Source organism: Doryrhamphus excisus, linkage group LG14 (assembly GCF_037039965.1).
Source record: "Doryrhamphus excisus strain RoL-2023G ecotype Guam linkage group LG14, RoL_Dexc_Guam_v1.1, whole genome shotgun sequence".
Classification (NCBI taxonomy): domain Eukaryota; kingdom Metazoa; phylum Chordata; class Actinopteri; order Syngnathiformes; family Syngnathidae; genus Doryrhamphus; species Doryrhamphus excisus.
Genome location: NC_136370.1, coordinates 11,892,068 through 11,906,798, shown reverse-complemented (window position 1 = coordinate 11,906,798; position 14,731 = coordinate 11,892,068). Strand labels below are relative to the sequence as shown.

At 40.7% G+C, this 14,731-nt stretch overlaps 1 protein-coding gene across 2 annotated transcripts; it reads left to right on the top strand.

Annotated features, from left to right (window-relative positions):
• Positions 1–941: 941 nt before the first annotated feature.
• bsdc1 (BSD domain containing 1) lies at positions 942–7,092 on the top strand. Of its 2 annotated transcripts, none has more exons than XM_058091306.2 (11): positions 942–1,160; positions 1,701–1,755; positions 1,941–2,057; positions 2,314–2,481; positions 2,677–2,731; positions 3,806–3,921; positions 4,005–4,073; positions 4,619–4,697; positions 4,781–5,242; positions 5,360–5,463; positions 6,149–7,092. In XM_058091306.2, exons 1-11 carry the CDS (start codon positions 1,150–1,152, stop codon positions 6,176–6,178), a joined length of 1,266 nt encoding a protein of 421 aa, XP_057947289.2. In that variant the 5' UTR covers positions 942–1,149; the 3' UTR covers positions 6,179–7,092. The 2 variants fall into 2 exon arrangements, with proteins under 2 accessions (XP_057947289.2, XP_057947288.2); XM_058091305.2 differs by having other exon boundaries at positions 6,146–7,092.
• The last annotated feature ends 7,639 nt before the right edge of the window (positions 7,093–14,731 follow it).

Genomic DNA, 14,731 nt, shown 5'->3' with positions numbered 1-14,731 from the left:
TTTTATTTTGTTTTATGTGTGTGTTTCAGAATATCACTGCTTTAATATTTCAATTCTATGCTACTAAAATGGCATTATTATTGTCATAAAATGTGGACTTTCTTACTCCTTTTTTCCTTTTAATATGTTTAGTTCATTGTCATAATATTGCAGCTGTTTTTTCCACAATTTCTCTTTTTTTCCAACTATTTTAAATGTCTTTTTTGTAATCTTCCTGCTGACATGACATGCTGACATACTGTATATTCAATATCTTCAACTTTTGTTATTTGGTTTGTTTTTCATAATATAACTCCATGCTACTAAAATAAAATAATAAAATCGTAACATTATTCTGGTATTTTTTGTTAGATTACATCTTTTTTCTCATAATATTTTGACTTCATTCTCTTGAAATGTCTCCCAATTTTTAAGTTTTTGCTGTTTTGCTGTTTTTTCAAAGTTTTTCTGTTATATTATAGTTTTGAAATGTGCCATGTTCTGCTGCAACAACAATATGAACCATGAACAATTAAACATTGGATTGCAAGTATATTAACTTCTTATTTCTCTGACAACCTCTTCAACATAGTTAAAATGCAACAAACCTGGCAAAATGTATTGCATATAGATATTTGTATGCTCAGTGGGTAGGTTACCTTGTGCGTCATGTGTGTTGACATTTTGTGTTGTTTGGACTGTTTTTTCTACAAGCTACAGATTGCATGTGACTATTTTGGCAATCAAGTGTGCAACATTAGCGCTGCAATTCATGTTGCCAGGTGCAGTTTTCATGTGAAATGAAAACGGAATTTGGAACTGGTGGGACGGATTAAGGTGCAGTTGACCCACCCCAAACCTAAAACCATCTCAGAAGATCAAATTTGACCAGAGTAGTCTGCAAAAAATACTACGTCGTTAGCGTTACTGCCAAGTTTGGTCTTCTGCGGCTACCGTAGACACCGTAATATGACGTCAGCGGCATACATATAACACGAGAAGTTTAAAACAAACAACAATCGTTTTATATTGTACAGTGTCCTCCCTTTGTAGAATATAACCGTGTGACTCTGTCAAACAACGTATTTTTAATTTTTTGTCACATGTGTATTCTTTCAACATAGTTGGGGGTGAGAGTTCAGTAAACACTGATGATGTCATCATCTGAAGATGGCTGAAGGGTGAGCGTAAACTCGCAGAGTATTTTTTACTTTTAAAGTTGATTTCACTAATAAGTATGGATATTTAATGGTAATTGTTATGGTTGCGTCTTTATTAGTATTTGGGGAAATTGGAATGTTCAAACTATCGTGCTGCACCATAACCCGGATGGGTTCAGGAAGTGCATTTGTTTACAAAAATGTAGCCATGCTAGCTTTAGCTTAGCGAGGATACATATATTCTCTAGCGAAATGTATTCACAAATCGAGCAATGAACCGTAATCATATACAATGCTCCTAGCTGGCATATATTTTTAAGCAGTCGAATTGTTTTCATATTGTGTCAAATCCGAATTCGATAGTGAGAAGCGTTTGGCTTACGAGTACCCTAACCTGTCAATATATGAGCTCCAGCTATTAGCAATCCTATGTACATTTATTTATGAGATGTTGTATCATTTGAAGACTTTGTTGCCGAAATGGTGGTTCTAGTGGCATGTAAATCACTTGCTGGGCCTTTTAAAGTAGTCAACGTCTATTTAATGTGTGTATGACGACAGAGAAGGCTGGTGGGGAGGCTGGCTTCAACAAAGCTTCCAGGCCGTCAAAGACAAGGTAATAAATACATTAACACCATGCAGAATATTCATATTCATAGTCCTGTTTACTTTGAATCGTTTATGTATATATACACCAAAGCAGATGTAGAATTCGATTCAACTGTCAACTGTCTACTTTACAGCATAATGGCTGTAATAGTCCAGGGTGTTAGTAATGTAATCATTACATTTTCTTTGCAGTCATCTGAGGCCTTAGAATTTATCAAACGAGACTTGACGGAGTTCTCCACTGTGGTTCAGCATGACACGGCCTGTTCAATTGTGGCCACAGCCACTGCTGTCAAAAACAAGCTTGCGGTAAGTTGTCCATTTTATCTGTCATTGCAAAAACATACAAGACAAATGCTATTGTCAGGTAGGAATGCTAAAAACAACTCAAAACTGAGAACCGCAATGTTGGTAAATAATAGTATTTCTCAGGTACCTTTCAAATGTGCCCCCAGGATGTTATTAATGTTAGCTTTCCATTATTGACATTATTGTTTTGGTCCATGAGAGTGACTGTTTGGACTTAACAAAAAAAAGCACGATTCACAAAACAATTTTTTTTTAGGTGGAAGGCTCATCAGAGACCACAGAAAAGGTGAAAAAGAGCCTCTCTAGTTTCTTAGGAGTCATAACAGACACACTGGCTCCACCCCCTGATAAAACCATCGACTGTGATGTTATCACATTGGTGGCGACACCAGCAGGAACTACAGAAGTATATGACAGCTCAAAGGTAGGCATTGATCCTTGTTTGGAAACAACAATGTCATCTTTACAATATGACCAGTTCAACCACCAGTCTTCGACCTTGTTGCAAAAACTACATGCTTAGAAAAATATTGACACAATACATTTACAATAGAAGAAAGATTCAGTTGTGTTGTGTGTCGAAAGGAAATCAGTACAACCCATGTTGTTATCCTTACAGGCACGTCTCTACAGTCTGCAGGCTGACCCAGCCACATACTGCAATGAGCCCGATGGTAAGTTAATGTTGAGTTATTTTCAGGCACTATATTGACAACACAACCACTTATATACTTATTTAATATTTGTAAACCTGACAGGAAGGGCCTATCCTGTTCCATCATTGACAAAAACACCTTCAAGCCAGTTAAACATTTTTTTGGCATTCCTGTACTTCTCACAGGAAATGGTAGCAATTACAAAAGTGTTGGTTGTTTGCAGTGGAATAACACAGGAAAAAGGCCATATCTGATCATTCCGCACAGAACTCTAAAAATGCCCTGTACAAAATTATCGGCAACTTATCAAAATTATAAGAAATAATTGTTAACTCACCTGTAGCAAGTAGCATGTGCTGGCAAATTATAAAACACACAAGAAGCCAGTTAAAATGGGGAAAAGGTGACTCTGTCTTTGTGTTGTGTGTCTGTGTACCACACTTTTCCCCACACAGCGTGGGGAAAAGAAAAAAAGGCATAGAATTATCAGAGGGTTTGAAATCAGGGGTGCAATGTAGAGCCCGCTGGGTCTCTGTCAGCGGTCATGGGTCTTAACAGCAGTGCAATGACCCAAAGTACCTAGAAATGTCTTAAGACAAAGCTTTGGGAAGTGCTCATGTGGCCAGGATCTAAATCCCATACAGATATCTGAAAATAGCAGTTGGGAAGAGGCACCCTTCAAATCTGAAGGACTCAGAGTGGTTGGCAAAACAAGAGTGGGCCAAAATGATTTTTCTAAAGAGTGCGCTACCCAATTATAAGTTGAGTGTGCCTATAATTTTGTCCAGTCCATTTTTGGAATTCTATGGCCTGTTTTTCCACTGCTTATCCTGTGGTCCCATGCAAACAAAATAAATAAACACTGCAGTTTTAGGGGAGAAATGGTGTAGTATTATAGGAGTGCCGCGTTTTTGGCCATGGCGGTATTATATGGATTTCTACAGAAAACTTTAACTTGACTTCATTAATCACATTTTATTGTCTGATTGCCTTGATATTGTTCTCCATATAGGACTTGACAAATGTGCTACATGTTTACGATACTGCAAAGTTTTGTCATATGGTTTTTGACTATGTGACTCCCCCCCCCAGGCCCCCCAGAGCAATTTGACAATTGGCTGGCAACATTCAGTATGGAGGAGAAGAAAGGCCAAATTTCTGAGCTTTTGGTCAGCAGTCCCTCAATACGAGCACTTTACACCAAAATGGTATGCTAACTGTTTGTGATACTTCCTTTTAGTTTGCTTTTCAACTAAAAGATCCAATCTTTGTTTTGGGATATTTTCCAAAGGTCCCAGCAGCCGTGACCCATACGGAGTTCTGGCAGAGGTACTTCTACAAAGTCTTCCAGCTAGATCAGGTAAACAGAGAGCTAACCTGAGCAACACTTGCGGTCCAGTGGCCTGGCATTGCAGTTTCTTTTTGGACGTTTGGCGCCCCCTGCTGTCTAGTTTGAATATGGCGGTTCTAAATAACGTTTTCTCTGCATTAACTCTGAGCTTTGCTATAAAGGAGATCACGCACTTACAGATGATGCAAAAACTACTGACATTTAAGCAAGATTGAATATATGAAACCAAGGACAGGAATATTTATGACTATGGTAAAAAATACATACAAGTAAATAATGTGCGAACAGAAGAAAAACATTAATTCATTTTCTACCGCTTATCCTCACAAGGGAAGTGGGGGTGCTGGAGCCTATCCCAGCTGTCTTCAGGCGAGAGGCGGGGTACACCCTGGACTGGTTGCCAGCCAATCACAGGGCACACATAGACAAACAACCATTCACACTCACATTCTGTGTGGCCTGTGTGCTAACCACTCGTTCGCTGTGCAGCCTACAAGAACATTTGATTTCCAAAATATAATTTTACATGTTCCACTCATTTGGTTTGGTGTTAGGAGGAGGCACGGCGAGTGGCGCTGAAGCAGAGGGCAGAACAGACTTCCCACACTGAGACGCTTGACTGGGAGGAGGAGGGTATACTAGCAACAAATGAAAATATATTTTGAAACTGTACTTCCTCACTTTAATAATATTGTTACCTTTCCTTTTTCTGTCAGATGACTTTCTCGGCACCACGTCGTCATCTCGTCTCAACCTCAAGCCCCCATTGGACAATGGCTCAACCCAGGCCTCTGCAGCAACCACGCACCTTACTCCCATGCTGTCTCCGAGCGAGGAGCGTGACACCACACCCTCAGTTAGCAGCGACAGTGTCAGCCTGCCAACGCAGGTGGAAGTGCGGCCAGACTCCGTGGTGCCTATACTGGCAAAGAAGCTGACAGAGGTCACTGTGGACGATGTTGCAGACAAGACGAAAAAACTCCAACAGCCTGCGCAGAGTATTGTGGCTCCTGATGCCCAAGTGGAAGTTGGAAACCCGCAAGAGGTCATTGTGGATGGGGTGTCAGCAAGGACCCCAAAAATGGAGGCAACAAAGGAGGAGGCTCCACAAGACCTGAGAGTGTTTGAGCTCAACTCTGACAGCGGGAAGTCAACGCCTTCTAATAATGGCAAGAAAGGTACAATGCAGTAACTTCATTTGTACTTAGCTGTGACATGCTAGCATTCACTCATGTTTACTAAGTACTGAGTTTAGGTGACACAAAGTTGTAGACTGAGATCTCTTTGTCCTCCAGGCTCCAGCACTGACGTGAGCGAAGACTGGGAGAAAGACTTTGATCTGGACATGACAGAAGAAGAAGTGCAGCTGGCACTGTCTAAAATTGAAGCATCTGGAGAGGTTGGTGTTTTCTTTCCATCTTAACTCCAAAGATCGTTTAGAAGACATTACTCCAAGAGATTGCACCACAGACAGTGAAGAATTGTTAGCAGTGATAGAAACTTTTTCCACCTACCCAAAATAAACTGGAAAAGACACCCCGCACCAGCTGAGGTCCTGTGTCACTATGCCAGAAAAATAGTTCTTTGTGTTCGCTGCTACAATAACAATGTCGCTGTAGCTTGGTTTATATACAGTAAAGTTATAAAAATAAAACATTGTTGAGTTTTTTTAGAGGTTTTTTTACGGCTTTAGTGTCAAAATAGGTGTGTCTCGTCATGTGCATTGTTAGCTCCCACATGCTAGCTATTTTTCTGTCTCAGAACAGGCAGAAAAGAGTGAGGATTGTTGCTGATGGGCAAAATTTACCCCAAAGTGCATGCCATGGCTGATTACATGTAGTGTGAAAGTAATCTAATCTAATGTTTTATCAATGTAACATGAGGCTGAGTGACCACTACCACATATAACTTGTCTTTCAACTGTCATTAATACTTTTTCAAAAAACGTGTATACCGAGCATTATACCAAGTATTGTTGCATCCTGACTATTTCTTTAGTTCAATCCAGGTGCTGGCCTTTCTCTGATCAGGCAGTGTAAATATTTGGGCAATTTTACCAGCCTTGGTTTCCTTTTTTCAAGCAGTTGGAAGAAGACTGGGAGAACTGGGAATGAGAGCTTCTGCAGCACCAACCGCGATCCCCCCGCCATCCAAGCTTGTTCTCGTCCGATGAACCATGCTTAACATATTTTGTCCACACAGTCACCTTGTCATGATTGTCAGTTGGAGATTTTCCAGCTAGTTTGGCAAACCTGTTGTAAAGAGAGCGACAGGAAGAACAAGGCGATACAAATAAGACCTTCAGCTGTCAGTTTAGCGCCTCAAAGTGAGAAAATGTCCCGGGCCCTGGCTATTTCATTGAGGAACTTCAGACTGGGAGAGTTTATCACACCATTAGTGCAGGTCGTAGTCAGGAGGAGGTCTCATCTCAACAAGGGAGCAACCGTTGCCTCTTTTTTTCTTTACAGTACAATACGATCATGTATATGTTTGTTGCATACAAAAATAATGTCAATGTGCTGCAGTTGACCTATGCCCACCTTCTTCACTCTGGCTTATTATTAGCAAATTCTCCAAAAAAAAGGTCTAATCAAGGATCTTTTTTTGTAGCATAGGCATCTGTTGTCATTTGATGAATTAGAATACAGTATCTTGTTGCAGGCTATGTTTTTGTACTTCAAACACTGTCTTATTCATCTGTCTGGTAGATATGATAACATAGCAGCAGTCACGCTCACAAATCATTTTAGTTTCTCAGGTGGCTTGTGGAATAAAAATGGGAGCATGCCCCATGCAATGATTATCTGTAATCTGAAAAATAAATCTAGATGTAATATTTATAGAAAATTATTATCTGCTTTGGATTGCATGTTTGCAATAACATGCAAAACAACTTGAGTTTTTATGTTCGGTTGCATGTCTAAACAGCCTTGTACATCTGTCAGACTCACTGAGCTTTTCTGCACAATTTTGTCTGTCACATGAATACTTCTGAGGTCACTTTTGCCATTAAACATTACATGGCGTATTGGGTTTCCTTTTCTTAAATAAAATTTGCTTTAAAAAGACCAACAACCGGACACAACTTAAGACACATTGTAGTTAGTGGGCTGTTTGGTATCTTTAATTATAGTGAAAGAGATGTAGTGTACAGGAAGTATTCCATGCCCCACGCAGCTCAGCAGAAATGTTCCATATTTTAAACATGTGCTTCAACGTAATGCAAAATTTCCCTCTCCCTAAATTACTTTTTGACAGCTAAGGCAGTCAAAATGACTCGGTTCTTATGATAAACTATTACGCAGGCGGCGTACGCACATCTCACGAGCTGGTTGTGCTTGATAAATTCAGACCGGGATGCACAGGGATGCTACGTACGTAGGTTCCGTTTTGTAGTTCTTGTAACGTCATAAAAAAATCTAAACATTTAAAAGCGATACTGGAGTTTATGCGTTTGTTTTTAATAAATGTAACATGAATTCATTTTAACACCGTAATAATTAAGACAATTTATGACATTTAAGGTAAAATGGTTGGATTTTTGTGTAATACCTGCGGTACCCACAGTCAGACACGTGAGGTCGCTGCTGATCCAATTTGGTAGGTCCTGTCAAAACCTGCCACTCCTTAGCATCCAATCTCAAAGACACAGATTAACAACGTTTCCTCGACAAGTCATTGTTCGTCTGCGGCACAAATGGCTTTGTTTGTGCTAATTGTTATTGTTTTCACAACGCACCTCTCTTCATTGTAGAGAATCTGAAAACAATGACAATTTTTAAAATTGGCTTTTTGTGTATGCAGCATTTGGGCTAATGTAGGTCACGGGGAAGGACACCTGCACAATATGCTTTCTGTCAGGATGAATGATGTATTTGAGATGAATGCTGTCTTCATTTTGATTTAAATGTGCTACCACCACCCGTGAATGAATAGAAGTGTATACCACCGCATTGTTACAGCAAAAAAAAAAAAAAAAAACATTGAGCACAACCATTTCAATTTCCTTAATGGATTTTTCAATGGCTCCATGATGTGGAATCTCCTGAATGTATGTTGATGGATGTCATAACACTAAGTTAGGGCAACATGCTATGCACTAGTCATCCCACACAAGTGTAAGACAGCTGGTTTGAGACTACATAAGGATATGTGTTATAATGTGTTGAATTAATTTGCACTATAAATGCAAACACAGGTGTAGGCAACCTATGGCTATGGAAGCCAGATGTGGCCAGACTGCATTTGGCTCTCATAACGTTCATTCATTCATTCATTTTCTACCGCTTATCCTCACGAGGGTCGTGGGGTGCGCCAGAGCCCATCCCAGCTGTCCTTGGGCGAGAGGCGGGGAACACTCCGGACTGGTCGCCAGCCAATCACAGGGCACATATAGACAAACAACCATTCACACTCACATTCATACCTATGGACAATTTGGAGTCGCCAATTAACCGAGCATGTTTTTTTTTTTGGAAACTGCAGTACCCGGAGAACCCACGCATGCAAACTCCAGAGGGTGGAATTGAACCCTGGTTTCCTAGCTGTGAGGTCTGCGCGCTAACCACTCGACCGCCATGCAGTCACTCTCATAATGTGATAAAATGTATTTTTATTTATTTATTTAGTTTTTCACTGCCATTTTAAAATGGTTAGTGCACAGGCCACACAGCTAGGAGACTCAGGTTAGATTCCCCGCTTGGGTATCTCTGTGTGGAGTTTGCATGTTTAATAATGAATCAATACTATTGTTGGTCTTGCTTAAAATGCACACATTTAGTGTTAAAAATATTATATGACTCTGACATATTCAAATATGTGTCTTTCGTGGCTCTTTTAGCCAAAAGGGTTCCCGACCCCTGCCCTAATTGGACCCCAAATTACACACACATCTTATGCATTGCATTTTTTTTGCACTCTGTTCTCACTTGTAGTCCTTAGTCAGCAGAACGGCTGTAAAGGAATTTCCTGTTAAAACCCACCACCCATTCCAGCTTGGCTATATATGTGTGTGCGTGTGTGTTTCATTACATTTCACGACCGCCATCTTATGCCAATATCAAGCACAGATTATTTCAACGTGGGCAAACAAAGACAGCGGAGAGAAAGACAACTCTCCGGAGGATCTTTGCAGCATTCCTCATAATCCATTGTTGACAGAACACTTCCTGTCTTCTCCTACTTCCACCATCCCCACAAGTACATCGTCTCACGTCGCTGTCTCTCTCACTCACACACACACACACACACACACACACGAAGACACAGGCAAAATAACAGTGTCAGGATGAGGTCATTGTCTTGAGAGCGGGTATTATTCTCGATACCCTAAAGGGAGAAACCTTGTAACCCCCAATCCTTTCAATAAGCACAAAAGACCGCCTTTGAGGGAGGAGGCAGACACCATTGGAATGTGTTGCCAGGGTTTCTATAACTGCTGGCCTCTGAATTCACACTCATTTCATCAGTGAGCATGTCTGCATTATATCTCAGCACCCCATAATATGCTCCATGGATTCACTTCAGCATCATTCATTTGTGTCCTTGTGTGTAGCCTATGAATGAAACGAGAGCATCCGAGCTGATATAAATGTACTTTGCGTCCAATGCCCTTGCAAACAACTTTTCTTAAGTACTGCTGACAATAGAAAATGTCTTGAGGACTCTTAAGATGTCAGATTTTTCCATGACAGAACTTTGCCTTTCCCAATGTCTAGTGGTGGGAACTGGCCACTTTGTTTGGATGAAGAGTGTCTGGGAGGAATTTGGGGTTTAGCCAAGGAGGGGGGTGCAGAGGGGGGGGGAAATGTATGACAACTCCCACTCCGTTCAGATTTACGGTCAAGATGAGGGGATCCTCTAGATGCATGTCCGGGGACGAGCAGAACACTCTGTGGCGGCCAAAGCAAATGTTTAGTCACTCAACCTCTGCTTATTCTTTACCTCTGCTTTTCTCCTCTGTGCCATCATATGGGAAAGTGAGCAGAAGTTCCCTCGTGACTTTATGCAGTCTTTATGGAGCTCAACATGTTTTTACATTTCAATCTTGGGACTTGGTGTGTGAAGAGCAGCTGTGCGAAAAAGAAGGCGATTTCTCCTTACAGAAAGCAAAGTCCAAAGTGTTGCAGCGAGACGCCATCTTCATGTTTTGTCATCAGTTAAAGTGGTGTTGAAAAGTGTTTGCACCCTTCCTGATTTCTTATTTGAATCTTTCCGATCATCCTACAAATTAAAATATTAGTCAATAACAACAAAACTGAAGACAAAATGTAGTTTTTAAATGCAAGAAAACCAAACCTACATGGCTCTGTGTGGAAAAGGTGATTGCCCCCTAAGTCAGTCATCCTTAGCAGCAACAACTGCAATCAAGCGGTTGTGATAACTTGCAATGAGTCTCTTACAGAGCTATGGAGGAATTTTGGCCCACACATTTTTTCAGAATTGTCATACTTCAGCCACATTGGAGGGTTTCCAGCATCATGCCACAGCATCTCAATAGGATTCAGGTCAGGACTTTGACCACCTTTCAGAGGTGGACTTGCTGGTGCGTTTCGGATCATTGTCCTGCTGTGGAACCCAAGTTCATTTCAGCTTGAGGTCACGAATATGGCTGGACATTCTGCTTTAGGACTTTTTTGGTACTGCAGAATTCACGATTCCATTTATCACAACAAGTTTTTAAGTCTTGAAGCAGCAAAATAGCCACAGGCCATCACACTACCACCACCATATTTCACTGTTGGGTGATGTTCTTTTTCTGAAATACGGTGTAACGTTTACACACACTTTCCCAAAGGTCTTGGGGATTATCAAGATTTTTTCTGGTAATATTGAGACAAGCCTTAATGTTCTTTTTGTTCAGCAGTGGTTTTTGTCTTGGTACTGTACCATGCAGGCTGTTTTTGCCCAATGTCTTTCTTATGGTGGAGTTATGAACACTGACTTTAACTCAGATAAGCGAGGCCTGCAGTTCTTTGGATATTGTTGTGGTGTCTTTTGTGACCTCTTGGATGAGTTGTCACTGCACTCTTGGGGTAATTTTAGTTGGCTAGCCACTCCTGAGAACGTTCACCACTGTTCCATGTTTTCACACATTTGTGGATAATGGCTCTCACTGTGGTTTGCTGGAGTCCCAAAACTTTAGAAATGGTGTTGTTATTGACAAATATAAACATTTGGTTGATGATCTGAAACAAGTGACAAAACTGAAGTGTGACAAAATAATAAGGAATCAGGAAGGGGGTAAACACTTTTTCACACCACCGTCTACTGTAAGGCTTCACTGTTAATATGCATCATGTATTTATTTGAATGTCATTGAATTACCATAGCAACGTCTGTGTTGCTGCAGATACTAGCACATGATACCACTGTGGCAATGGCACTGGAAAGAATGTAAAACTTGTATCTTGGATGAGGAAGTGGAAATTATCTGCGGCAAACAGTGGCAAAATCATTAGGTAATTTGGATGTCTTGATAATGTCTTCTCCTTTCCACGTGTTTTCACAACAGCAAATAGAATTGATTCACAATCACTTCCTAGCTGAAATCCTACATGTGTAATTAACTCTAATTATTATGTGGTTTGTGTGCTGTGTTCTCGGCTGCACAGTGGCCTTGTGGTTAGCATGCTGGCCAGGAGATTGGGAAGATCTGGGTTCGAATCTCTGTTTGGTTTGGACATATCCGCGGGGAATTTGCATGTTCTCCCTGTGCATGCATGGGTTTTCTTCAGGTGTATATGTGCCCTGCAACCATCTAGCGACCAGTCCAGGGTGGGTCTAAACCTAAGTCAGCTGGAATAGGCTCCCGGGTCCGTACTGATGATAATCGGCAGAAAATGTATGTATGGATGGATTATGTGTTGTAGTTGTGTCTCTCTATCAGCTCAGTGTTACTCATTTCATAATATGATGGCATTATCTGTTCTTTTTATTGTGTTTAGCAGCTTCTTGTAACATTCTTGCTCAGTGTGGCTCATTTCATAGTATGATTGCATCCAAATCTCTCCCACACACACACACACACACACACACACACACACACACACACACACACACACACCAACAGTGCTGGTTTTTATCCTTTTTCTTAATTCTTTCAGCACCCAATCAAACCCAGTGTTGTTTCCTTCCGTTCCCTTATACCTTCTCTATTCATTACTGTCCCATTCATGCATTCATTTATCCTCAGGCTCCTCCAGGACACCAGCAGACCCATTCATCTGTCCCTAAGACCGTCCCTTCCTCTCTTCCAATAAGAGGACCACACACGTTCCCTTACATCATCTAATAATTGAAGATGAGATTGTGTTGGTTGAGTTGTTGTCCAAACTTTCGGATTAATTCAGATATTCTGTGAAAAATCTGCTTTGTATAAAAAAAAAATCATTGTGAAGAATGCAACCTAGAGATGAGGTAAAGGGTCTGGTGAGGACAAGTGTTAAACTGAGTGTGGTTGTTTAAAAATAGACCAGTCTGTCAACGTACTACCAGTGTGTGATTTCTGCCTCCTTTCACATATTTTATTCATCCTTTTCTGCTAGTTGGTTTCCAAGTGTGATTCGACATTTTTTTTTTTTTTTTTAAAGCTGAACTGCTCTAAGCTGCCCGGCTATTCAACTATTAAATGGGTTGCTGCTTTGTCACAGCCTCTCTCCTTTTTAATGAACTGAACTTGGACTTTTTTTTTTTCCTACTACCAACTTTGGGTCCAATTTAATCAAACTTGTTTCCTCCTTGGTGCAATTTGTTTTGCTCTGTTTGAACAAAGTAATCAAACATGGATGCAAACAAAATCGACTGGGGCAAGACCACATAGAAGAAGAAAGAAAAGTGCACTTGGATGTTTCTGCTGATGTGATGTAGCCTGATAGCAGTGAGGTTCATTGCTAGTTACTCATTAAGAAGATAGCAACAAAAGTAGTCCATTCACGCATTTTCTATACTGCTTATCACCACTAGGGTCACAGGGGTGCTGGAGCCTATCCCAGCTGTCTTCGGGCAAGAGGAACAGTCCTCAATGAAGGTAAAAGTAATCTTAGTAACCTTAGATGTTCATTTAACCCTTTCACTCATAATTCATTAATTCATTCATTTTCTACTGCTTATCCTCACAACGGTTGCGGGGGTGCTGGAGCCTATCCCAGTTGTCTTCGGGTGAGAGGCGGGCTACACCCTGGACTGGTCGCCAGCCAATCACAGGGCACATATAGACAAACAACCATTCACACTCACATGTTTTTGGAATGTGGGAGACCCCAGAGCTGGGACTCAAACCCTGGTCTCCTAGCTGTGTGGCCTGCGTGCTAACCACTCATCCACCGCGATGCCCTATTTCCATCTAAATACTATGAAATGCATTTCCTCAAAATGTTTTGGCTGCTTCTTTATAAAGTATTAGAATCACAATTAGGTCTTCAAAGTGAAGTGTTTGAAAGTGCCCGTGTCATTGTTTCTGTCTATATACTGAAATATTTGAAAACGGAGCACAAACTGAAAATTCCGAGTTTCACAACATTGTTTCGATACTATAAAGCTATCAACTAAGACCAATTTAGTTTCAGTTTTATTTGCACGGTTTCACTCACTACTCAACAATAAACCTTCTCTAACAAGCCGTCTTCCTGTTAATATTCTTAAAAATAAAACCAGAAGAAGAATGCTACGCGTTTTGTTGAGATGCATTTTGTTTTTTTGGGGGAAAACGGTCCAGGTTTACTAACTGATCAACGAGTGTGTAGGAAAGAAAGTCCTATGAGTTCATTTTAAAGAGGACACAGCTCTTCAAGTCCGACGGAACTTTATTAATGACAATAAAAAGAGGAACCCTGTGTGATATTTTGTTCACATTGTGAACCTGTGTGCTTTAGTGGGAGTCTGACTATATTAGAGCAAAAGTGCTGACTATTTGCATGACTGAAAGGGATGGCGTCATTTTTATGAGAATTGTCATGGATGGAGTGGAAGTCTACTTAGATAAACCTATAAAACCATACTCTGTGAAACTGATGGAAATTCCTATTTGACATTGATTTGAATGCATGTCTATAATTGTGTACATAGTCAACCTTTTGTAAGGAAAGTATTTTCTAGGTCTTTTCTAAGCTTTGGGAAAAAAACGGTGAAATGACTTTTTGTCTCCACTGCGCTGATGCTCCCTCTCCCCCATCCAAACCTGCTGATCCTGGTGCAGCAGCCCTTGAAGAACTCGTCTCCTCCACCAGCCCAATCCAGGCGATCCGATCCCTCTGTGACAGTGCCATCTGCCCCTGGACAAGATTACACAGTTACAGCACTGGGCCAAGATATCCTCAGGCAGAGTAGATTAAATATGAAATATAGGGCAGGAATATTTGTGCCACTATATTTCTAGATTTATTCCTACCACGCTAGCCTGCTTTATTTGTGTCACTAGAGCATTTTCCAGGTGTGCATCTGAATTTTGAATCAATAGGGTACTTATTACCGGCTATATCCACAAGAGACCATCCCTAGCATTAAAATACACAAAGGGCCGTTGTCAGCAACATTAACTCTCCAAATTATAATATTATAAGTATGTGGCCAACATTATAGCAACTTTGGTTGGCAAAACACCCCATCACATCCAAAATGTATTTAAGTTGAACACATGAGAATGTAAAAGACAATGAGTTGCCTTGTTT